The 26302-nt window shown below is 39.0% G+C and overlaps 2 protein-coding genes across 4 annotated transcripts; both read left to right on the top strand.

Moving 5' to 3' along the window:
• Nucleotides 1–1487: 1487 nt before the first annotated feature.
• Nucleotides 1488–25021, top strand: LOC104438605 (putative chloride channel-like protein CLC-g). 3 transcript variants are annotated; one of them, XM_039308892.1, is made up of 8 exons: nt 1488–2145; nt 2291–2491; nt 2801–2978; nt 3823–4085; nt 4558–4664; nt 15742–15904; nt 15997–17125; nt 24494–25021. In XM_039308892.1, the coding sequence occupies exons 1-8, from the start codon at nt 2009–2011 to the stop codon at nt 24626–24628; spliced, it is 2313 nt and encodes a 770-aa protein (XP_039164826.1). In that variant the 5' UTR covers nt 1488–2008; the 3' UTR covers nt 24629–25021. The 3 variants fall into 3 exon arrangements, with proteins under 3 accessions (XP_039164826.1, XP_039164827.1, XP_039164825.1); XM_039308893.1 differs by lacking the exons at nt 15742–15904; nt 15997–17125; nt 24494–25021 and adding exons at nt 4920–5732; nt 5830–5980 and having other exon boundaries at nt 1501–2145; nt 4558–4827; XM_039308891.1 differs by lacking the exons at nt 15742–15904; nt 15997–17125; nt 24494–25021 and adding exons at nt 4920–6048; nt 6686–7254 and having other exon boundaries at nt 1508–2145; nt 4558–4827.
• LOC104440572 (G-type lectin S-receptor-like serine/threonine-protein kinase LECRK2) lies at nt 8435–10855 on the top strand. The gene is given in 3 exon segments (XM_010053474.3): nt 8435–9314; nt 9317–10302; nt 10304–10855. Coding segments are annotated over 3 exon segments (2370 nt in total). The 5' UTR covers nt 8435–8482.
• Nucleotides 25022–26302: the final 1281 nt, after the last annotated feature.

Here is a 26302-nt window from a genome sequence, read left to right as displayed (position 1 = left end):
AATTATCGTATTTGATGTGCGTCCAATCCACTCATACCAATCATTTTTTATACCGCATGTGTATTTTCGGTTAGATTGCCCTAGGCATTGCACGCATTGTCAATGAAAGGACCTTTCCATTGTTTTCAATCTCGAGATGAAGGTCATTTTTGGATAAAAAGGGGGAAAAAGTGCATTAGCATTAGAATCTAGAAAATTCATATATGAAATGCAACCGAATATTAAGTAAGTTATACGAATTTAAACAATATTTTTTCAGTATAGAATTTTGGTTTGATGGCATTTTTGAATGAATATTTTGGATTTATCAACTGTATTAATAGAAAGGTTGGACTCGATTACATTTTCTGAAAAATTTAAGATTTCATTATATAATGTACAAATGATTGAGGATCTGTAAAATACAAACCATTGCAAGGAAGTTGTACCAAACAAATCATCGCAAGGAAGTTCGCAAGGAAGTTGTACCAAACATTCTCATATCATATATTCAAAATTTTTGAAAAAAAAAAACCATATTATTCAAATCTCTCTAATTCCATATCCCGGATAATGTTGGCCTCTCTCATCAAGAGGGTCAAGTCAACAAACGCCTTCACATCCTTACGACTTCAAGATGAAATCATTCCTTTCAAAATTGGATAAACAAAATTGAATAAACCAAATGTCTAATTTACTGGTTCCGATAAAATATTTATGTTATATATAGTTATCTTATTTAGTATTTGAAATTGCCTAAAACCAGATAACGTTAGGATAAAACAACAATAATTTTGTTGATCCTCTTTATGCTCATAATGCCGTATTTTTTGTTCTCTTATCGTTTATTCTCATGTCCTTTTAGATCTCCCTTTGCCCTTTTCAATTAGTGTTCAAACTATCACGTTTTCATAACAAGTCAGTTGCATATCATATAAAATTTTAAACTCTTTGAATATCAATTCAAGCATTCACAAATCCATATTTAATTTTGCTTAAAAAAGCAGAATGTCACTTATTTAACTTTTTAACCAAAATCTACAATACATTCTAAATACTAAATATGAAAAATGAAAAATGAAAAATGAAAAGAAAATGAAAAAGTGACTTGACAATCCACTTAGTGCTTGATTGCCTCCGCATTCGATGCTAACTTGATAGTCATGTCACCAGAAGAACACATTTAATAGAAGGACCACGCTACAACTATTAGGACTAAATGGAAGAGAAAATGAGACTAGAGGCTCCATCGAATATCAAATGAAAGTTCAGAGAGCACATAGACCCAAAAAGAAAATCACATGAAATGTGAAATTTACGATAAAAAAAAAAGTTATCAAGATCGAGTAAGAATCGAGTGACCCACGACATCCTTTGGGCAAGCATTTAAGATGCGAATTGCCCCATTCGAGGATAGGTGATATGTTGATTGGATAGAGAGAGAGTGAGAGATTTTATATTCAAGAATTTCATAGTAATCAACTGACATGACAGATCCACATGGTAAACGAGCTCAAGATATTGCGAGGACCACAAGCCCTTTGATTGCTTGCCTCTCTATCCTTGGATAGATCTCCAAAACAGCTCTCCCCACAGATTCTGCTGATCCACATGGGCAATTCATCCCACACAGTCCCCCACCTAATCTTCAAAGTTAAGAAATTCAAAACCAAGATGATCAAATCGTTTAAGTAATCACTGATGGAAGGTTAGAGTTCGTGGTCCCGAGCACCACCAGATCAGACCTCACCCACCACTCTCCTTCTTCCATGTTTTACACCAAATAAGGATGAAGAAATATACGAATTCCCCTGAACACCACCACCCTCGACTTAGTTCTCTCTCTTTTTCGACTCTTCGAATGGACGTGTCGGGATGACGTGTGCACGTCCGTTTTGACTCTTGGTGGGTTCTCTGAATTCTGCCTCGTTTCTCGACAAACGCTTTCCTTATGTCCTCTGGAACTGCAAGAACTGGAAGCTGATGCTTTTGCAATTCATCCGAAGATAGCAATTTTCCTGTAAGAACCATGGCGGCTGAACCCAATGGAGACCCGGAATCGCTCACGCAGCCGTTTCTCGCCCTGCAGAGATCCACCATAAACTCCACTTCGCAGGTGGCCATTGTCGGGGCCAACGTGTGCCCAATTGAGAGCCTTGATTACGAGTGAGTTTGTTTCCTTTATGGGTTCTTTTTCCGAGACTCGATTCATCATCGTGTTGTTTCTTTTTCGGTACCCGAGTTGTTTAACTCGCAAAAATTGGAGCTTTTTTAGTTATGTTTCGTGGGAATTGTGGATTCTTGGGTGCAGGATTGCAGAGAATGATTTTTTCAAGCAAGATTGGAGGACAAGAGGGAAGATGCAGATTTTCCAGTACATATTTATGAAGTGGTTATTATGCTTTTTGATTGGTGGGATCGTCGGTGTTATCGGGTTCTGCATCAACCTTGCTGTCGAGAACCTTGCAGGGGTTAAGTTTGTGGTCACTTCAGATATGATGTTGCAACGCAGGTAATGAAATCAATGCTAAAATCATTGCCGTCTGTTGTGTTTTCGAGGTAATGTATGATGACGAGCATTGATCACAATAGGCTTGGTGTAAAGTGGGGGTCTTATGTTATCTGTGGATGTATGCAGAGTCAAAGGAACTTACAATCAGAACTGTTTAGTTTTCTCAGAGACTTAAGTACTGCAGAAATTTCCGATAAAAAATGTACTAAAGAAAAGAAAGCTTTGGACTTGCTTTGTTAGTAAAAGTTTGCTTTTTTTCATCTTCCGAGTGGAGGAAACCTTGGTAATATCATCTAATTCCTCTTGCAGGTTTGGAATGGCCTTTCTTGTTTTTTCTCTTTCCAATTTCGGGCTTACTTTATTTGCAGCCCTTATCACAGCATTGGTGTCACCAGCTTCTGCTGGTTCGGGTATTCCAGAAGTTAAGGCTTACCTCAATGGTGTGGATGCACCAGGAATTTTTACTTTGAGAACATTGTTTGTAAAGGTGAAATTTCATGCCTTTGGCATCTTGCTTTGTCGGTCTCTAAGTGTATTGGTATACTGGAAGTTAAGTTTTACCTAAATGGTGGGGATGCACCAGGGATTTTTACATTGAGAACATTATATGTAAAGGTGAAATTTCATGCGTGTGGTTTCTTGCTTCGTTGGTCTCTAATTGTATATTTCTTAAAATTTCCTTATTGATGTTTCCATAAGCATCTCTTCCTATCCTAGATGTGAGAGCAGAGCCTGATTGGCTTGTAAGAGAGTATAAACATGGTTATGCTTGTAAAAGAGTTGCCATTTGAGTTAACACGTTCTTTTACAGATTGGCATGTGTGATATCTATTGAACATTGCCATTTTTATCTTGTATGTTTTTATCTTCATCTATTTAATCTATTAATTATTCCCACTCGTCTTTTCTCTGTACTCCCCTCTCTTAAAGCAGTGAGGATGAATCTACCCATTATTTCTGATCAGCTTGTTGACAATTACTGGCCTAAAGGTTCTTCTTGAGACTTCCTTGAGACCAGTGAAATATGTAGGACTAAAATTTGTTTTGGCTGACCTAGAAGAGGAGTATCCTTAAAATAGAACTTACCTAATACCCTCAAATTGCAAGCCCTTTTGAAATTTTGACTATCTTCAGGAATATAAATATTTTGGATAACAAAAACAACTATGTTCGGCGGATTCTTTTACAGTTCAATTTGTGATGTCAGTGCTAGTTCAAGCTTTATTTGCATATTTTCCCCTATTCCTGGAAGTTTAACTGTTCAGCTAATTTTTTAAGGATGTTCTCCCTTAAGTTTGTGAGAGTCTCATGGGGCATGTTCCAATCGACAGATTATTGGGAGCGTTTGTGCGGTGTCATCATCTCTTCTTGTTGGCAAGGCTGGACCCTTGGTGCACACTGGTGCTTGTATCGCATCACTATTGGGTCAAGGTGGGTCAAAGAGATATGGTTTAACTTGGAAGTGGCTTCGGTATTTCAAGAATGATCGAGATCGGCGAGACCTTGTAACATGTGGATCAGCTGCTGGAATTGCTGCTGCATTTCGTGCCCCAGTTGGTGGTTTGCTGTTTGCCCTTGAAGAGATGGCATCTTGGTATGATGAATTGTTGTGATGCACTGCTTTCTTCTGATGTCTCCATTTGTCTATTTTAGCAATTAGAATCCTTGTGATGCAAAATCTCATCATTCTTAAAGTCCTGGATATTGGACTTGTTAGCAGATCATATTTACCTTAGTTCTGAAAAGCTGAGAAAAATTGCTGGTCAAGTACAGAACTCTGGTTTTCTGATATTAACGGTTTATGTAAATTCCTATTTTAACTTATTCTGATTACCAGGAAGAGATGATTCTGGGCTTCCTTTCTGTTCTATCAGCCAGTTTGTTTCTCCCTGTTTTTGGTTCTTGGCTGTGTTTGCTTCAATTGTTTGCACTCTCTCCTTGCACTTATTATCTGGTTTTGAGATGTATCGCTGCAGCTTATTGACTATCTGAGACCTTGAAGTATTTTATATTCCATGGAAATATGTGATGTCTTTGCACGGCATAATCTTTATTTTCTTTTACAGGTGGAGAAGTGCCCTGTTGTGGAGAGCTTTCTTTACTACAGCTGTAGTGGCAATCGTGCTGAGGGCTCTCATTGACGTCTGTTTGAGTGGGAAATGTGGGCTTTTTGGTAAAGGAGGGCTGATAATGTACGATGTTACCTCATCAAGTGTTGCCTATCACATTGTTGATGTACCTCCTGTACTTCTCCTTGGTATGATAGGTGGATTGTTGGGTAGCTTGTATAACTTCTTCCTGGAGAAGGTTCTTCGTGTCTACAACCTCATCAACGAGTAAGTTCTCTTTCCTTTTCTTCTCAGTAATCGCAAGTATGTGATTATGCAGTAACAATAAACTGATTACAACAATGACCTTGTTCTTTCAGAAAGGGCATTGCCTACAAAATTGTGCTTGCTTGCTGGATTTCAATTTTCACGTCGTGTCTCCTGTTTGGACTACCATGGCTGGCATCTTGTCGAGTTTGTCCGGCCGATGCTGGAGAAGCCTGTCCCACAATAGGCCGATCTGGCAACTACAAGAAGTTTCAATGTCCTCCTGGACATTACAATGATCTTGCCAGCCTAATATTTAACACAAATGATGATGCAATCAAAAATCTCTTTAGCAAGGGCACGGATGACGAGTTCCAGTACTCTTCTATAATTATATTCTTTGTCACATGTTATTTCTTGAGTATACTTAGCTATGGCATTGTCGCTCCTGCTGGCCTTTTCGTTCCTGTAATAGTTACTGGTGCATCTTATGGGCGTTTGGTTGGAATGTTGATTGGTTCTCATTCCAATCTTAACCATGGTCTTTTTGCTGTGCTGGGTGCTGCTTCTTTTCTTGGTGGATCTATGAGGATGACGGTTTCTCTATGTGTAATCCTTTTGGAACTGACGAACAATCTGCTGTTGCTACCCTTGATGATGGTGGTTCTTCTTATTTCAAAGACCGTAGCTGATGCTTTCAACGGCAACATCTATGACCTTATCATGAAAGCAAAGGGCTTTCCTTACCTTGAGACCCATGCCGAGCCATATATGAGACAATTAACAGTTGGTGATGTAGTGAGTGGGCCCCTCCAGCTGTTTCATGGCATCGAGAAGGTCGCTAATGTGGTACATGTGTTGCGAACTACAAGGCACCACGGGTTTCCTGTAATTGATGAACCTCCACATTCAGAGTCCCCCTTTCTGTATGGTTTAATTCTCCGTGCTCATCTGATGGAGCTTTTAAAGAAGAAAGCTTTTTTGTCTGATCCAGTTCTGACGGATATTGATGCCTTTGAGCAGATTTCAGCAGAGGACTTCATGAAGAGGGGATCGGGTCATTATAACATGATAGAAGATACAGACTTGACTGAAGAAGAGATGGAGATGTTCTTGGATTTACATCCTTTTACTAATGCTTCGCCTTACACAGTTGTGGAGACAATGTCACTTGCGAAGGCTCTCATACTTTTCCGGGAAGTTGGCTTGAGACATCTACTGGTGATACCTAAAATCTCTGGCGTAAGCTCTCATTTTCACTTCTTTAATTCTATCAAAAGCTATTCTATTGCTCTTTGTCTTTTGGCATCGAAATACTCTACTGTTAATTTAAATAGAGTACTACATAATCGTTTAGTGATCTTGCTCATAGCTCTAGTCCTGTGTCTACTTGCAAAATGGACTTTTTCTTTTTGGTTGGAGCAATTGATGATATATGAAAAACACTGGTGCCTTCCTTCTTTTCAGCAAATTGGGCCATTTTTCAGAATCACATCAATACCATCTTCCTTTGGCCTCACATACTTGATTTTCGCACCCTCACCTCTTCCATTCTTATTTTACTTAATTATCTTTCTTATGTTCCTGTTTGACCTTTTTTGGTGAGGACTAGCTCAGCTTTGCACTAAGATGTTTTCCTCTCCGTTTAGCTGAATTTCTGTATATATGGCTACTTGACATTTGGTGGCTTCCTAGTTTCACTAGAAAATCAGAGTGGATCATGGTGAGAGATCACAATTGATTTTTCATCTCGTCTCTTGCGGGCATTTGGTGCGATACTTCAATGCGACTGGGTGCTTAATTATTGCAATAGCATTCTGCTCTAGTTGAACATGTTCTTCTATGTTTTTATTTTAATCTCGACGCTCTTTTATTGCAGAGATCGCCTGTGGTGGGCATATTAACAAGACATGATTTTATGCCTGAGCACGTGTTGGCATTGCACCCGACACTCATTAGGAGCAGATGGAAGAGATTAAGACTACAGTTTCCCCGCCTATTAAAACTATTCTAGCATAGCCCATTGAGCATTCGGGAATTTATCCAGGAAAATTCCTACTCGATCAGGCCAGATTTTTTGGGATTCATGCAGCACGGAGCTTATTGGAAGCTGCTCATTATAAGCTCAGGCCCTTGATCGAACCCTACAAACCCTGGAAAATTAGCCCTTCGCTTTACTAGTCGAGCATTGTCGAAAACGGCGGGTTGTAATTTATTTGCGGGACGAATGTATAAACAGGAAGTTTTGGCTGGCATTATCACGGTGGCGCGGGAATACTTCTGCCGTGACTGATATGCTGAAGTTGCAGAGGACTCTTTGACAGTAAGATCAAAGATGTGCAGAAAACTGTAGATAGTTACCTCTTATGCAGTAATTTATATACAGGAACACTCCCCCTTTTGTGAACTGATCATTTATACTAAATGGAAACCAAATTGCTTTTTAGATGTGGTAAGTATTGCGTGATGTCGTAAACTCCACGAGCATGATATCTTTATGTCACCGTGACATCCATTTAGCCCAACGTATCGGTTTCAAAATTCGGAATTCCTGGATGCAAACTTTTGGAGAGCGTCTGCTGAATCATGTTCGTTCATCATTGTTGTAATCATTCTTCTCCAAGTTGCACAAGACCGCAGAATGCCGCTGCCGTAAGCATTGATCGGTCACGTGCTCAATGCAAATTTCCACATACTTTCGAGCATATTCAATTTCCGCGGATCAACTTGTAGTCGGTTTGAATTCATGGGGATTGAATAGACTGCCGGCCCTGCGTTCTTTTTCCATCAATTTTATCTTAAAAAGTCTCCAACTAAACGTGTACGACTGCTCAAGTTAGGTCATTTCAATTTTTCCAAGTGCCAAATTGAATCGTGCTTTGAAAAGTATCAAGGTCCCAACTAAACATTTAGACAAGTTTGGAGCAAGTGCTTGCCTTGAAAATTATCCGGTCCTGTCAATTTGGAGCAGGGACGCCTTATTCTAAGTTTAACTCTTTTTCACCATTGATTTCTATAAAAAAAAAAATAGGGAAAAATGAAGAAAATGAAGAAAGATAAATTCATAGAGATATTATTATCAGAAAAATTAATATCGATGATATTATTATAAGAATTTTTTAAGAAAATTTGATGAATATATCAATAGAACTAATAATATACTTCAAGAAAAAAGAAACAAAAAGTAAAAAATCAAGGAACTCATTATATACTCTAAAATGGTTTATTAATAGCTGTTAAATAAATGGTTTATTAGTACAAGAAAAAGATTGACTAATAAAATATATGTACAAATATCACCTTGTATTTTAATTAATCATTTCCTTTTACTACAGGTGGAGTTTTATAAAATTTCAGACCATATGGTAAAATCATTATTCTAGATAGAAATATGTGTTTTTTTTTTTTTTTTTTGGGGTCAAAGATAGTGATAGATATATATGCGTTGACATGTGCAAAGGCTGTGCACAACTTTGGTTCAAACTTGCTTTGGAGAAAAGGAGAAGCAATCGCATCGACGTGGAGGAGGAATGGTCGTCTCTCTACCTGCCATGAACGACCGGACGTACGAGAGAGACTCTGGTAGCTTGGAAAGTAGGGAATCTCTAAAAGAACGCTGGTTTCATCCTTAGGGCGGAAGTAGCTCGACTCAAGGAGAACGCCAGTTTCATCAAACATGGCTTCAGTTATACTAGGAATCCTTCTAATACTCGTTCCACTTCCCCTTTCCACTGAAGCTCAGACCAGCGGCAACTTGACCTTGGGCAAGTCGTTGACGGCGAACGACCAGAACTCTTCCTGGTTGTCACCGTCGGGCAAGTTCGCCTTCGGGTTCCGGAGAATGGGAAGAGGAGTTCATTTGTTGGCTATATGGTTTGAGAAGATAGAGGACAAGACCATAGTCTGGTCGGCGAACGGCAATAATCTAGCGCCAGAAGGTTCAGAAATCCAGTTGACCACGGATGGCCGATTTGTGCTCGTCGACCCAAATGGAAGAGAGTTGTGGTCTCCTAGCCCGACTGTCGCTGGTATAGCGTATGCGGCCATGCTTGACACAGGGAACTTTGTCCTAGTTAGCCAGAACCATGTCAACTTGTGGGAGACGTTCAGCCAACCAACCGACACGTTGCTGCCTACGCAACAGTTAGATCAAGGGACTAAAGTTAACGCTCGCTACTCCGAAATGAATTACTCCGCCGGGAGATTCCACTTCAAGCTGGGAGACGACGGAAATCTCGCATTCTATGCCACTCCTGACCCGTGGGTTGCCTCAGATACTTACTGGGATAGCAACACGAGCAACGGCTTCCGATTGATATTCAATCAAAGTGGTCAGGTCTACCTCACGGATAGGAATGGAGCACTGCTCCAAGTCGTCTCCTCAGACACATTCCCTGCCAGCGGATATTACCGAAGAGCAATCCTTGAATTCGACGGGGTCTTCAGGCAATATGTCCACTCTGATTCAAGTTCTCTCTCGGAAATGGGCTGGGTGGTGGCCCGTTCTTCCCCAGTCCTCCAAATATATGCACAAGCATCACGCAAACTATGGGTTCTGGAGCTTGTGGCTTCAACAGCTATTGTTCTCTTGGAGAAGATCAGAGGCCCCGATGCCACTGCCCACACGGGTATACTCTGTTAGATTCAACAAACGAGATGAACGGATGCAGACAGGACTTCGTACCGCAGAGTTGTGATGGAAGTAGGCCTGAAACAGACCAGTTCACTTTCTTTAGCATGCCTTATACAAATTGGCCAATGTCTGATTACGAGCGTACCGCGGCGCAAACCGAGGACAGTTGCAAAGAGGCTTGTTTGGCTGATTGTTTTTGTGCACTTGCTATTTTCGGCGACAATGGAAATTGCTGGAAAAAGAAGATCCCTCTTTCCAATGGAAGAGAGGATCGTAGTGATATTGCAAAAGCTTTGATCAAGGTCAGGATAAATAACTCGACTTCAAAATCTATAGGAAATGGAAGCAAGAATTCCACTCTGATTATCATCGGATCGGTGCTGTTGAGTAGCTCTGTGTTTGTGAACTTGCTTCTACTCCTCATTACCCATTTAATATATAGAAGCTTCCGATCTAGGGATTCTAAGTTGTCACGACCGGTCCAGATCAACCAAGCCTCAGGCATGCAGACTTTCACTTATCAGGAGCTTCAAGAAGCAACATATGGATTTAAAGTAGAACTAGGTAGGGGTGCTTTTGGAACAGTGTACAAAGGTGTTCTCAGATATGAGGATACAAACTTTGTGGCGGTAAAAGTGCTGGCAACAAGGACTAGAGAAAGCGAAAAGGAGTTTGAAAGAGAAGTGAGTGCAATTGGCCAGACTAACCACAAGAACTTAGTGCAGTTGCTTGGATTCTGCAATGAAGGTCAACATCGACTACTGGTGTATGAATTCATGAGCAACGGCACTTTGGCGGATTTTCTATTTGGCATTTCAAGGCCCAGCTGGTACAAAAGAATAGAAATTGCTTGTGGTGTTGCACAAGGGGCTCTCTTACTTGCATGATGATTGCACTAGGCATATAATCCACTGTGACATCAAGCCTCAAAATATTCTTCTTGATGGCTCTCTCACTGCAAAAATATCAGATTTCGGAATAGCTAAGCTCTTGATGGCGAACCAAACACGAACCGTCACTGGAGTCAGAGGAACCAGAGGTTATTTAGCGCCAGAATGGTTCAGGAATATGCCTATTTCTAGCAAGGTAGACGTTTACAGCTTCGGCATTTTGTTGGTTGAGCTCATTTGCTGTAGAAAGAACTATGAGCCGGAAGCGGAAATTGAAGCTCAAATTGTGCTAGTTGATTGGGTGTATGATTGCTACCACGACGGGAGCATACTTAAGCTAGTGGAGAGCAACGAGGAGGCATCAAGTGACATAAAGAGGGTGAAAAGATTTGTGATGACAGCATTATGGTGCATCCAAGATGACCCTGCTTTGAGGCCAACCATGAAGAAAATCACTCAGATGTTGGAAGGAGTTGTTGAAGTCCTAGTACCTCCAGTTTCAAGCTCCTTTATCAGTTCAATATGATTTTTTTTTTTTAAATTTTGTTGACTTGATAATTCATTGATCTTTCATAAGCTCTAAATGCTCTATATTTTTATATGATAAGCATAATAAAAGTCCTAAACTTATTGTAGAAGTGCAATTGAGTTATAATGTTAATCAAATTACTTTTAGATGCAGTAAGTTTTGCTTGATGTTGTTAAGTACATGAGAATACAATATCGTTACGTCCCTCCATTTAGTCAAACAGACAAGTGTTTCAAAATCTGAAACTACTACAAGCAAACTTTAGTAGAATATTTGTAGAATTATGTTCATTCATCATTGTTGCAACCATTTCTTTCCAAGTTGCACAAAGACTCGTCTCATTTTAAGCATTGAATCACCACAACGCCACGGACCACGGTCTGCATCCATTGAGTGCATGCCTGATGCAGGATGACCAAGCAAATTTCCTGGTACGTCCGAGCATATCTATGATTACTATTGAAACATTCAATTTGCACGAAGTAACTTAGTAATTGGTTCGAATTCGTAGGTATTGAATCAACTCCGAGCCTTGCCTTCTTCTCCATAACTCATAAGGTCTCCAACTTAACTTGTTTGACGTTTGGTCAAAGTCTTCCAAATTCTTGCTGTTCCTTCAAAAATATGAGGGTCCCCGCAAGCTTGTGGTGTAGCCTCGCCGCTTTCTAAATTTGAAAGTTTTCTTTCACCACTGATTTATATAAAAAAAAAAAAAAAGGAGAAAAAGAGAATTAAATTTATAAAGATATAACCATCAGAAAAATTTAATATCAACGATACTATTTATAAGATAATTTTTGTAAACTTTGTTGGGTGTTGGTTTGCAAAACAAACAAGAATGCTTTTCTTCTTTGTCCCACATAGAAAAGTTAGGAGGAGATAGACCACCTAATGTGTGAGTTTTTCTAGCTTATTTAGAAACAGCAATGAGGCATGAGCCACACCTCATAATACCCGCATGCTGGATGCGCAAATGATTGTGCAATTATTAGGCGCACTTGACTCGCTTGTGCGCTTTGCGTTTTAATTAGCTCTAATCCACTATTTTTTATTTTATTTTATTCCATAAGGTTATCTTGTTACTCAAAACGTTGTATTTATTTTTTCAGCTTTTTTTTTTTCGAAATTATTAAATTCTGAATTTTGTTATAAAAAATTATTATTATTTTTTATTCCGAAATTTTTATATCTTTTCAAGTTGTTGTTTGGAAAACATACCAATTCAATTAGCAACCTTTCCAGAATGGTCCTTTGCAATCGTACTAGTTCATTTTGCAATTTTCCCTAAAGGTATGTCTTTGTTCAATAAGACCAACACAAATATGTCAGGTTTTGAGAAAACGGTTTGCTAATTTTTTTTTCAGGTCTTCTTTCCAAAAACTACAATTTTTTTCAAAATTATTAAATTCTGAATTTTGTTATAAAAAATTATTATTATTATTTTTATTCCGAAATTTTTATATCTTTTCAAGTTGTCGTTTGGAAAACATACAAGTTCAATTTGCAACCTTTCTGAATGGTCTTTTGCAATTGTATTAGTTCATTTTGCAATTTTTCCCGAAGGTATGTCTTTGTTCAATAAGACCAACATAAATATGTTAGGTTTTGAGGAAACGGTTCGCTATTTATTTATTTATTTATTTATTTTCAGGTCTTCTTTCCAAAAACTACAACCATCTTTTTGAATTGTTTTCCTTGAGAGATTCGGAGAAATATTAGAATTGCTATCTAATATTCTCATTGAGACTTTGTTGTATATTGGAGGAAATTTGCCATTGAATATTAGCAACTTTTATGGGAGCAAATAAATCCTTAAGAAAGTGATATCATATCTCAAAATCTCACTTCATTTTTCTACCCAATTTCAAAGTTGATTTTCCAACAAACTTTGCTGAATATAAAAATATAACTAATAAGATACTTCAAGAAAAAAGAAACAAAAAGAAGTAATACTATTATAAGACTAGATATATGTGTTGACATGGGCAAAATCTGTCCACAATTTGGTTCAAACGAGCCATGGGAAAGACTCCGGGAGCATACAAAGAATAAAATCTATAAATAATGCTGGTTTCATTCAAAAGGCTGAAGTAGCTCCACTCAAGGAGCACGCAAGTTTCATCTGACATGGCTTCAGTGATGTTAAGATTCCTTCTAGTACTTTTTTATAAGTTAATGGCAGAGTAAGGAACTTACCAACTTCATGTAGAATATAATTTACCACTCAAAATGAAAACTTAGCCGTGAAATTAGTACCTTAAGAGTGAAATTAGTAACTTCAAGTTCATTGACCATTTCAGAATAGAATCGTTCTTTTGTTGGTAAATAAATAGTTCAACTTGATCAAAAGGTTGCCACTCAACTTTTACTGGAAACTTGTAACAGCGAACAAGTTTGGTGAATTCTTATCATGGTAAAAACAGCTATCTACAATATCATTTTTAAGTACATGTTTCCACTTGCACATGGCACTTTTTACATGTTTTGCATCAACAACGGCATGAAAATCCACAAGAGGAAACGCAATTGCCACTGGAAGTAGGCAATGATGTTACAGCTCATTTGGATACATAAGGATTTGTTCCAACAAGAGTGGAGAGTGGTTGCTAGGGCTAGAGGGCTTGGACTAAGAACGACTCTTGATGGCTTCCGGAATAGCAAAGGGGACATAAGTAAACCACGCGGAACAGACATAGAGCAATTTAGGATATATATGTAAAAACTAGAATTAACTTACAGAGGCGCTTTTTGATGTAGCGGCGATTTGGAACTCCGAGGTCAAACCTACTTAGGTAGAGGCACTATGAGAAAGGGTGACCTCTTGAAAAAGTACTCACTTGTATGCCAAATGACAAAACCGTGAGGTGCAGCATAGCATGGGCCAAAACAGCCAATACCTCGAATGAGTTAAATTCAACATGTCACATATATAATCACCAAGCAAATGGCAAATTGTTAAAAGCTTAAGAATCACTTTTACATGTTGCTAGGGATGCACATCAAAAAATGATCGATCAATCAATTATATTTAAAAAATGACTAATTCAATGAGTCATTTTTTTCATGAGTTGAGGGCATCATTTTTTTTTTTTCGAATTTTATAAATAATTTTCAATGATTAAGTATGAAATCTAGTAAAGTTCAATAATAAGCTTGTCAACCTATTTAGGAAGTTGCCACCGGAAACAAAATTTTACTAGTGAAATTAGTGGCTTACTTTTTAGCTTAGTGGAATTTTACCAACATGATATGGAATTTATCAACTTTGAGCGAAATAGTAAATCATCAATTTTTCAACTTAACAGACGGACCACTTGTAAAAGATTAGAAGACTTGGTGAAAATCATTATTTTAGATAATATGTCATATAATTTTGACATGGACGTCCCGAGTGCGATAGATTTAGTTTGAGCGAAGAACGAGTAGCCACCTGGCCTTCAACGACGGGACGTACGGGACAAGCTCGAACATAATAGAAATTTCTGTTAGCGTATGCCGGTTTCAATTTAAAGGCCGATGTAGCTCCGCTCAAGGAGCACGCAAACTTCATCTGACAAGGCTTCAGTAGTATTAGGAATTCTCCTAGTACTTGTTCCGCTCCGCTTTCCGCCAAAGCTCAGACTGCCGGCAATGTTACCTTGGGCTCCTCGTTGACCGCGAACGACAGGAACACTTCCTGGCGTTCTTGCTTGGTTAGGCCGCCACTCAATTCATTCTCCTCAGGATTTTGATGATGCTATTGAGAAATAAAATTAATCCCGAGGTGGATATTTTTAAATCACTGTGTTAATGATGTGTGATTGGAAATGAAAAAACAAGGTGAGGAAAATGATGTCAAACGTTTCAATGTTCTCCTCAAGTCGATTCTCCCACAATGTAACAAAAAGCACAATCTTCTTGGTTGCAAAAGATGCAGTGAGAGGCATGAATGTCGTTAGATAATGCAAATTCACATATCTTTTGCTAAGGATTAAAAAATAAAATCCCTAATTTTATGAAACGTTATGAAAAATTGACAATGAATCCCCAAACAAAAATCATGTCTGTCCAGCCCAATCCATGAGTAAACCACGCTCCCTTCAAATTCATCCATCTCTAATCTTCATCACCTTGCTGTCCTGAAAGGCATTTGGTTGTGGTCCGTGTATCACATAACAAGCATTGAATCGAAGTTTAAAGTCGAGCGTGCTAGCTTGCCTCGCCCCAATGGGTGTTCATAAGATTTTTTATTAAGTTATTGATTTGATACTTCATTGATCCTCTATAAGCTCTAAATGCTCGATATTTTTATGGAAAAAGTTCATCAAAAGTCCCAAAAAGTTATTACAAAAGTGCAATCGAGTTATGAAATTTTCCAAAAGTGTAATCAAGTTTTAAAACTTATGAAATTAGTTCAATCAAGTCTCTCTATTAACTCCATCCGATTTGGTTAATGAAAAAAAAAAACTGAGATGGTTTACTCTTTTTTTTTTTTTTTTTTTGAAAGAGGTGCTGCTGAGGTTGCTAGGTTAGCCATTTTAGAAAAAAAATAAAATAAAAGGAAAGTTGGCTCGAGACATCCGCTAGTGATACCCAAAATCGTGGGCGCAAGCTCTCACTTTCACTTATTTAATTCTATCAAAAGCTATTCTATTGCTCTTTTCGTCATTTGGCATTGAAATACTTTACTGCCGATCTCAATAGAGTACTACACCATCATTCAGCCATATCTCTAGTCCTTTCTTTACTTGAAAAATTGATTTTTCCTTTGTGGTTGGAGCAGTCGACAATATATTAAAAAAAGGTAAATGATTTGGTGAAAATTTTTAATGTATTATAAGAATAACAGTTCGTGCTGAGGGCTCTCATTGACGTCTGTTTGAGTGGGAAATGTGGGCTTTTTGGTAAAGGAGGGCTGATAATGTACGACGTTACCTCATCAAATGTTGCCTATCACATTGTTGATGTACCTCCTGTACTTCTCCTTGGTATGATAGGTGGATTGTTGGGTAGCTTGTATAACTTCTTCCTGGAGAAGGTTCTTCGTGTCTACAATCTCATCAACGAGTAAGTTCTCTTTCCTTTTCTCCTCAGTAACCGCAAGTATGTGATTATGCAGTAACAATAAACTGATTACAACAATGACCTTGTTCTTTCAGAAAGGGCATTGCCTACAAAATTGTGCTTGCTTGCTGGATTTCAATTTCCACGTCGTGTCTCCTGTTTGGACTACCGTGGCTGGCATCTTGTCAAGTTTGTCCGGCCGATGCTGGAGAAGCCTGTCCCACAATAGGCCGATCTGGCAACTACAAGAAGTTTCAATGTCCTCCTGGACATTACAATGATCTTGCCAGCCTAATATTTAACACAAATGATGATGCAATCAAAAATCTCTTTAGCAAGGGCACGGATGACGAGTTCCAGTACTCTTCTATAATTATATTCTTTGTCACATGTTATTTCTTGAGTATACTTAGCTATGGCATTGTCGCTCCTGCTGGCCTTTTCGTTCCTGTAATAGTTACTGGTGCATCTTATGGGCGTTTGGTTGGAATGTTGATTGGTTCTCATTCCAATCTTAACCATGGTCTTTTTGCTGTGCTGGGTGCTGCTTCTTTTCTTGGTGGATCTATGAGGATGACGGTTTCTCTATGTGTAATCCTTTTGGAACTGACGAACAATCTGCTGTTGCTACCCTTGATGATGGTGGTTCTTCTTATTTCAAAGACCGTAGCTGATGCTTTCAACGGCAACATCTATGACCTTATCATGAAAGCAAAGGGCTTTCCTTACCTTGAGACCCATGCCGAGCCATATATGAGACAATTAACAGTTGGTGATGTAGTGAGTGGGCCCCTCCAGCTGTTTCATGGCATCGAGAAGGTCGCTAATGTGGTACATGTGTTGCGAACTACAAGGCACCACGGGTTTCCTGTAATTGATGAACCTCCACATTCAGAGTCCCCCTTTCTGTATGGTTTAATTCTCCGTGCTCATCTGATGGAGCTTTTAAAGAAAAAAGCTTTTTTGTCTGATCCAGTTCCGACGGATATTGATGCCTTTGAGCAGATTTCTGCGGAGGACTTCATGAAGAGGGGATCAGGTCATTATAACATGGTAGAAGATATAGACTTGACTGAAGAAGAGATGGAGATGTTCTTGGATTTACATCCTTTTACTAATGCTTCGCCTTACACAGTTGTGGAGACAATGTCACTTGCGAAGGCTCTCATACTTTTCCGGGAAGTTGGCTTGAGACATCTACTGGTGATACCTAAAATCTCTGGCGTAAGCTCTCATTTTCACTTCTTTAATTCTATCAAAAGCTATTCTATTGCTCTTTTTGTCTTTCGGCATCGAAATACTCTACTGTTAATTTAAATAGAGTTACATAATTGTTCAGTGATCTTGCTCATAGCTCTAGTCCTGGGTCTACTTGCAAAATGGACTTTTTCTTTTTGGTTGGAGCAATTGACGATATATGAAAAACACTGATGCCTTCCTTCTTTTCAGCAAATTGGGCCATTTTTCAGAATCACATCAATACCATCTTCCTTTGGCCTCACATACTTGATTTCCGCACCCTCACCCCTTCCATTCTTATTTTACTCGACTATCTTTCTTATGTTCAAGTTTGACCCTTTTTGTGAGGACTGCCAAATACTTCTGTAGCTTCACTAGCTCAGCTTTGCGCTAAGATGTTTTCCTCTCCGTTTAGCTGAATTTCTGTATATATGGCTACTTGACATATGGTGGCTTCCTAGTTTCGCTAGAAAATCAGAGTAGATCATGGTGAGGGATCACAATTGATTTTTCATCTCGTCTCTTGCGGGTATTTGGTGCGATACTTCAATGCAACTGGGTGCTTAATTATTGCAATAGCATTCTGTGTAAGACGCATATTGCGCAAACCCCAAGATCTCCATAACTAGAACAAGCACACACATGATTGAGTAGAAAGAATTGACGCACCTGTTTTGGGATCCATTATTCTTGAAGCGGAAGCGGAAACACAATGTTCCACGCGCAAGTCCTTCTCCTCTATTGCCCTCCGTATCACTAGCTTAATGAGACGGCCCCCTCATGTGTAGCGTTAGGCAAACGCACTTAGATAAGGATACATGTGAAAATTTGGGTTAGAGGAGAGAATTGAGCACTATTTATAGAGTTTCCAACCAGGCCCCCTCATTACGGGCCAGGCTCAACTCGGCCCACACTAGCCAGCCCATATTAGACTAATTAAGAAACCTACTATCTCACCTTAGACCAAACCCCGTAAAACGATAAACGTTAAACGGTAAATTACAATATCAATTAATGTAGTCCACAATTAGAAAAACTCTTACATTCTCCCACTTGGACTATATTAATTGAAATCGTACTGTATGTGCGCACATTAGTCCAGAGATAATTCTTAATAGTCAATCCTATCCCATAAAGTCTCAAACATCGAATCATGGCGGTAACTGCATGTATACACACAGAGCCTTCCATGGTCACAAGTGCTCTCGACTTTATTGATATGGATTCAATATGGTAGTGTGGCAAATGGATAACATCTCTCATAGAGAGATCCCATTTGTCAGTCACCATTCTCTTACCTTAGGCGACACAAAAAAAACTTGTGTCACAAGAGAATGCTTTATGGTTCCTATGAACCCACATATGTCTTGTCCTTATGGTTAACCTTTCTTTATGTATCACAAGACATATGCACAAGGCTAATAACCGGATGCCCGGATGCCCCTAGCCTTCACTCAAGGTTTAAACAATACCCTGAGACTTTTAACAATATATATCAACATAATAACAATCCATTCAAAAACATTTTATTGAATGCAAAAAGTTGACATATATGTATCAAACTGTTATTAAATTGTAACAAAACAGATGTAAACTTTATTCAAAGAAGAATAAAACACAGCTCCCACTAAATAATAGCATCTCAAGACGCTCCTAGGCCCATACTAATGACATGTCGATCAAAAACACATGGGCGTAGGCCTTTAGTTAGTGGGTCTGCAACCATATCATCTGTATGAATATAATCTACTGCAACGTCACCATTCTGTACTGATTCTTTTATAGTCAAAAACTTGACCTCCATGTGTTTAGACCCCTATAAACAACACTGCAGAGTTATTGTCACAATATAACTGTATGGGTCTATCCACAAAATCATAAACTGATAACTCTCTAATGAGGTTCCGGAGCCAAATAGCTTGAGTAGCAACTGAAAAACATGCTACAAACTCCGCTTGCATGGTTGAAGAAGATATGGATTTCTGTTTCTCACTCTTCCATGATATTGCACCTCCTGCCAACATAAATATGTATCCAGTCGTTGATTTCTTATCATCTTGACAACCAGCAAAATCTGCATCTGAATATCCAACTAGTTGCAGGTCTGGAACATATCTATAAATTAGCATATAATCTTTTGTTCTCTTTAAGTACCTTAAAACCTTCTTGGCAGCAACCCAGTGATCGTGTCCTGGATTAGACTGATATCTGCCTAGAAGTCCTGTTGCAAAAGCAATATCTGGCCTAGTGCAAACTTGAGCATACATGATGCTTCCAAGCACACTAGCATAAGGTACATCCTTCATTTGAGCTTTCTCAAAATCTGAATTAGGGCATTGTGAAAGACTCAATTTATCACCCTTAACAACAGAGCAATTCCTGGTTTGCGGTCCCGCATATTGAATCTTTCTAAAATGCGATCAATATACGCCCTCTGAGATAAACCCAATGAACGGCATGAGCGATCCCTATGGATCTCAATGCCAAGAACAAAAGACGCTTCACCAAGGTCTTTCATGTCAAAATTTTTCGATAACATCCGCTTTGTCTCATGCAGTAAACCAATATCACTACTAGCAAGCAAGATATCATCTACATAAAGTATGAGAAAAATGTATTTCCTCCCACTGACCTTGGTGTATATGCACTGATCTACTTTGTTCTCGATAAATCCAAATGAAGTAACAACACTATGAAACTTGAAATACCACTGTCTAGAAGCTTGCTTAAGGCCATAAATAGACTTTTCAATCTACAAACAAGCTGACCTGAGTCATCTGCTACAAAACCTTCAGGCTGCACCATATAAACCTCCTCATCAAGGTCTCCATTTAGAAAAGCAGTCTTAACATCCATCTGGTGTAACTCCATATCGTAATAAGCTACCAATGCTAAGATCACTCTAAAGGAATCTTTAGAAGAAACTGGAGAAAATGTTGCTTCATAATCTATTCCTTCTCTTTGAGTGAAACCCTTAGCTACCACCTGGCTTTAAACTTTTCAATCTTTCCTTTGGAATCCCTTTTAGTCTTGAATACCCATTTGCAGCCAATAGGTTTACAACCTTCAGGCAATTCAACAAGCTCCCAAACACCATTATGTTTCATGGATTGCATCTCATCTTTCATCGCATCTAACCACAAATCTGATTGAGGACATGAGATGGCTTTAGTATAAGTCACGGGATCAACAACACAGCCTATGTCATAATCATGCTCTCCCAGGTAGACTAGATAGTCTGGTGGTATAGCTGAATGTCTTTCTCTAGTTGATCTTCTGAGTGGAGCTACGTCAACCTCATTTTGAATTTGAGGGGCTTGAGGAATTTCATCAGGAACTGTCTCAACAATAGGATCAAGTGCCACAATAGGCTCAGTTTGTGGCGTAAGAGGCTCCATAATTGTCTGCACAGGATGAGACAGAGATCCAGTAATCCCCACCATACTATCATCTTCGATAGCTTGTGAGCAACTACCCTTTTCAGCTACATCAAATTCTAGAAATTTTGCAGTATGAGATTCCACAATTCTTGTACCTCCATTAGGGTTATAAAAGCGATACCCCTTTGAGTGGTCTGGGTAAGACACAAAGTAACATTGAGTAGTTTTGGAATCCAGTTTACTCAATGTTGGATTATATAACTTCACTTCTGCTGGACATCCCCAAACTCTAAGATGATTCAAGCTAGGTTTACGCCCAGTCCACAACTCAAAAGGGGTCAATGGAACTGCTTTAGTAGGAACACGATTTAGAATATAAAGAGCTGTTTTCAAAGCTTCTCCCCACAAAAAATTAGGTAAATTGGTCCTACTAATCATACTTCTCATCATGTCCATAAGAGTACGATTCCGCCTTTCAACTACACCATTTTGTTCAGGACTTCCGGGCATAATAAACTGACCTATTATCCCAAAATCCTCTAAGTATTTAACAAACCGCCCTTTAAGTTGACCAGCATCACCGTGCCTACCAAAATACTCACCACCACGATCAGATCTGACAATCTTAATAACTTTTCCCAATCAAGTTTCTCCACTTGAGTCCGAAAAATCTTGAATTTATCAAGAGACTCGGACTTTTCTTTAATCAAGTATAAGTATCCATATCGGGAATAGTCGTCAATAAATGTGATGAAATAAAAATTTCTGCACAAAGTAGCCGTGTATGGTCCACTAATATCAGTGTGAATAACCTCCAACAAGTCTGAACTTCGTACAGCAGATTTCTTCTTTATCTTAGTCATCTTACCCCTGCAACAGTCTACACAAGTCTCTTGATCATCTTTAAGAGTAGGCAAGATATCAGCCTTTATAAGCCTTTCTACTCTGTCTTTAGAGATGTGACCAAGACGTTTATGCCACAATGCATAAGACTGTTCCTTAGGTAGAGGTCTTTTGGAAACAACATTTTCAGCAGAATAAGCAACGTATATGTCGTTGGGAGATAAGCTCAATCGATATAATCCATCGGATAAATTGCAACACCCAATCTTATTTGAATCAAAAAACATGGAAATAGTATGACTCTTTATTTCAAAAGAGTATCCACACATGTCCAAACAAGACACAGAAACTAAATTCCGCCTAAAAGAAGGTATGTAAAAAGTGTTTCTTAACACCATTCGAAAACCAGAATCTAAAATCAAAATAACATCTCCCACGAACTCAACGTCAACTTCAACGCTGTTTCCAACAGTGAGCTTTGATTCATCCTGAGTTGGCGTCCTTTGGTTTATGAACCCCTGTATAGTAAATGCAACATGATTAGTTGCACCACTATCTAGCCACCAAGAATTGGTCGGAACTTCAGATAGATTGGATTCATAAACTAATGCCAAAGAATCATTACCTTTAGGCTCTCTCTTATTTCTCTTAGACAACCAAGCCTTAAACTTGCTACAACGTTTCTTCACGTGTCCTCTCTCCCTACAAAAGTAGCAAAGAACACCATCCTTCTTGGTGATTGCCTTCTTAGGACCCAGAGTGTTAGAAGGACCTGCTCCTTCAAAATTTCCTTTGTAGTTGGAAGGACCAGCAACTTCTGAATTGCTTTTATGGGCATAAGTTTTCACCTTCTTACCCTTGTCACTAGCAGAACTAGAAGCATAAAGAGCAATATGTCCTTTATCTTTCTTTAATTTCTCTTCCTCTGCCACCAACCTTGCAATCAGATCATTAACAGACCAGGTTTCATCTTGAGAATTATAATTGGTCTTAATAATCCCAAAATCAGGAGGAAGAGTATTTAGAGCTTGATGGACAATGCAAGCAGTAGGAATTTCAACATTGAGAACCTGAAGCTTTGTTTGCAAATCAACCATCCTCAGAACATAATCTCTAACTCCACCAGAACCATTATACTTCATAGTAAAAAGTGTTTGCATATGTGTCCCTATCTCAGCATTAGGCGACACACGATTTCTAGCCATCAAAGCTTCCATCATCTGCCTAGCATTGCAGTCTGCAGGCAAACCACTTTTCAAGTGTTCCTGAATGGAACGCTTCATGGACAGCAAGCAAATTCTATTGCTCTTTTCCCATGCAGCAAAATTTGCTTTTTGAGCCTCTGTACTCTCGGTAGTCAAATCTGCCGGCCGATCAGCAGTAAGAGCCATATGAACGTCTGCCATCTCCATAGCAAACAAAAAATCCTCTCTCCATCTCTTAAAATTCGAACCAGCAAGAACCTCAATGGTGACGGAGTTACCAATTACAGAAAAGGTGACTGAAAGACAAGCAATATATATAATTAGCATCATGTGAGCATTGTGTAACTTGACGCACAAGTACACATCTAGAGAGTTACATGCAAAATCACATAATCACCTTTGGGCAGAATATATGACAAGCAATATATACACTCCCCACATAATAAGGGTTATGAGAATATATTCCAATCTTCGTGAATTCATCACCTTTGGGTATATGAATCATTAGAATCAGTCACTCCTCCACCACACTATCATGTATCCCTCCATGAACTAATACATAATCACCTCCTTTGGGAGTATGACTATGCATTAGACCAGGAGACATCCCAATCAAAATACGAGATCGAAATTTCTCAAACTCAACCAAGTGTGCCACTTTGGCGGTCACAACTCAATTGAATCCTTGAAACTCTCTCATCCCAGGGATATAATCTTTACATCTCACATACATCATATACATGTGATTTAATTTTAGTGATAGGGGCATTATATCACTCAAATCACATGCCATGCTAATTACATTGCCTTATTCATTAATAAAATAAAATAAAGTTTAATTTTTATTAATGAATCACACTTTATAATGTTTATGTGATAACATACTTGTATCCCGGCACCTGTATTTTCTAAATCACAGAAAAATACAAGAAAAAAAAATACGCAGAAAATAGACTAAAAAGCCACGTATTTAGGGCTTTGCATGTATTTTCACATCCATAAAATCATCAAAAATATAAAATAAATACACTATGACGTAGGAAATAACCATACGAGTTCGTCGCCGCCAGCCACGCGCGAATTGGAGTCTCCACGCGCCCGCACGCGTCGCCTGAGTGCGAGGCGCGTGGATCACACGCGCGGCGCGTGTTCGACGCGCATGCGGCGCGTGGCCGCGCGTGGAGGCGCGTGCAGCCTCCTCCGGCGACGCGCCGCCCATGGTTTTCTTCGTCTCGTCGAGCCCAATCCGAATATATAATTTAAGTTAATTTTTATTGAACTAAAAGTCTCGAAAATCGCAGATTAGGGCAAGATCCGCACTAATTAGGGTTAATCCGTACAAATTAGGGCAAAATCAATTGCGTTCGTGTTCTAGGGTTATGGATGCTCTGATACCACATGTTAGACGCATATTGCGCAAACCCCAAGATCTCCATAACTAGAACAAGCACACACATGATTGAGTAGAAAGAATTGACGCACTTTTTGTTTTGGGATCCATTATTCTTGAAGCGGAAGCGGAAACACAATGTTCCACGCGCAAGTCCTTCTCCTCTATTGCCCTCCGTATCACTGGCTCAATGAGGCGGCCCCCTCACGTGTAGCGTTAAGTAAACGCCCCTTAGGTGAGGATATATGTGAGAATTAGGGTTAGAGGAGAGACTTGAGCACTATTTATAGAGTTTCCAGCCAGTCCCCCTCATTACGGGCCAGGCTCAACTCGGCTCACACTAGCCAGCCCATATTAGACTAATTAAGAAACCTACTATCTCACCTTAGACCAAACCCCGTAAAACGATAAACGTTAAACGGTAAATTACAATATCAATTAATGTAGTCCACAATTAGAAAAACTCTTACATTCTGCTCTAGTTGAACATGTTCTTCTATGTATTTATTTTAATCTCGACGCTCTGTTATTGCAGAGATCGCCTGTGGTGGGCATATTGACAAGACATGATTTTATGCCTGAGCACGTATTGGCATTGCACCCGACACTCATTAGGAGCAGATGGAAGAGATTACGACTACAATTTCCCCGCCTATTAAAACTATTCTAGCATAGCCCATTGAGCATTCGGGAATTTATCCAGGAAAATTCCTACTCGATCAGGCCAGATTTTGTGGCATTCATGCAGCACAGAGCTTATTGGAAGCCGCTCATTATAAGGTCAGGCCCTTGATCGAACCCTACAAACCCTGGAAAATTAGCCCTTCGCCTTACTAGTCGAGCATTGTCGAAAGTGGCGGGTTGTAATTTATTTGCGGGACGAATGTATAAACAGGAAGTTTTGGCTGGCAATATCACGGTGGCGTGGGAATACTTCTGCCGTGACTGATATGCTGAAGTTGCAGAGGACTCTTTGACAGTAAGATCAAAGATGTGCAGAAAACTGTAGATAGTTACCTCTTATGCAGTAATTTATATACAGGAACACTCCCCCTTTTGTGAACTAAATGGAAACCAAATAGCTTTTAGATGCGGTAAGTATTGCATATGTCGTAAACTCCACGAGCATGATATCTTTATGTCACCGTGACATCCATTTAGCCCAACGTATCGGTTTCAAAATTCGGAATTCCTGGGTGCAAACTTTTGGAGAGCGTCTGCTGAATCATGTTCGTTCATCATTGTTGTAATCATTCTTCTCCAAGTTGCACAAGACTGCACAATGCCGCTGCCGTAAGCATTGATCGGTCACGTGCTCAATGCAAATTTCCATTTGCTTTCGAGCATATTCAATTTCCGCAGATCAACTTGTAGTCGGTTTGAATTCATGGGGATTGAATAGACTGCCGGCCCTGCCTTCTTTTTCCATAAATTTTATCTTAAAAAGTCTCCAACTAAACATGTACGATGAAGTTTGGTCGAATTTTTCCAAGTGCGTGCTTTGAAATGTATCAAGGTCCCGCCAAGCATTTGGAGCACGACGGAGTTTGGTCAAATTTTTCCAAGTGCGTGCTTTGAAAAGTATCAAGGTCTTGCCAAGCATTTGGAGCAGGGTCGCCTTATTCTAAATTTGATAAGTCTCTTTCACCATTGATTTCTATAAAAAAATGGGGAAAAAATAAAATTTGATAAGTCTCTTTCACCATTGATTTCTATAAAAAAGGGGGATTAAAGAAAATGAAGAAAGATAAATTCATAGAGATATTATTATCAGAAAATTAATATCGGTGATATTATTATAAGAATTTTTTAAGAAAATTTGATGAATATATCCATAGAGTTAATAAGATATTTCAAGAAAAAGAAACAAAATCAAGGAACTCATTATATACTCTAAAATGGTTTATTAATAGCTGTTAAATAAATGGTTTATTAGTACAAAAAAAAGATCGACTAATAAAATATATGTACAAATATCACCTTCTATTTTAATTAATCATTTCCTTTTACTACAGGTGGAGCTTTATAAAATTTCAGACCATATGGTAAAATCATTATTCTAGACAGAAATATGTTTTTTTTTTTTTTTTTTTTTTGGGGTCAAAGATAGTGATAGATATATGTGTTGACATGTGCAAAGGTTGTGCACAACTTTGGTTCAAACTTGCTGTGGAGAAAAGGAGGAGCAATCGCATCTATGCGGAGGAGGAATGGTCGCCTCTCTCGCCTGCCATGAACGACCGAATGTACGAGAGAGACTCTGGTAGCATGGAAAAGTGGGGAATCTCTATAAGAACGCTGGTTTCATCCTTAGGGCCGAAGTAGCTCAACTCGAGGAGAACGC

Source organism: Eucalyptus grandis, chromosome 3, assembly GCF_016545825.1.
Source record: "Eucalyptus grandis isolate ANBG69807.140 chromosome 3, ASM1654582v1, whole genome shotgun sequence".
NCBI classification, from domain to species: Eukaryota; Viridiplantae; Streptophyta; class Magnoliopsida; order Myrtales; family Myrtaceae; genus Eucalyptus; species Eucalyptus grandis.
The sequence above is the reverse complement of the archived record's forward strand: the minus strand, read 5'-3'. Positions and strand labels throughout refer to the sequence as shown.

Bases quoted from the DNA above. Each gene is read 5' to 3' on its own strand.
- LOC104438605 (XM_039308892.1), top strand. From the start codon at position 2,009: ATGGCGGCTGAACCCAATGGAGACCCGGAATCGCTCACGCAGCCGTTT. The intron at 2,146-2,290 runs GTGAGTTTGTTT...TCTTGGGTGCAG, and splicing joins ATTGAGAGCCTTGATTACGA to GATTGCAGAGAATGATTTTT. The intron at 4,086-4,557 runs GTATGATGAATT...TTTCTTTTACAG, and splicing joins CTTGAAGAGATGGCATCTTG to GTGGAGAAGTGCCCTGTTGT.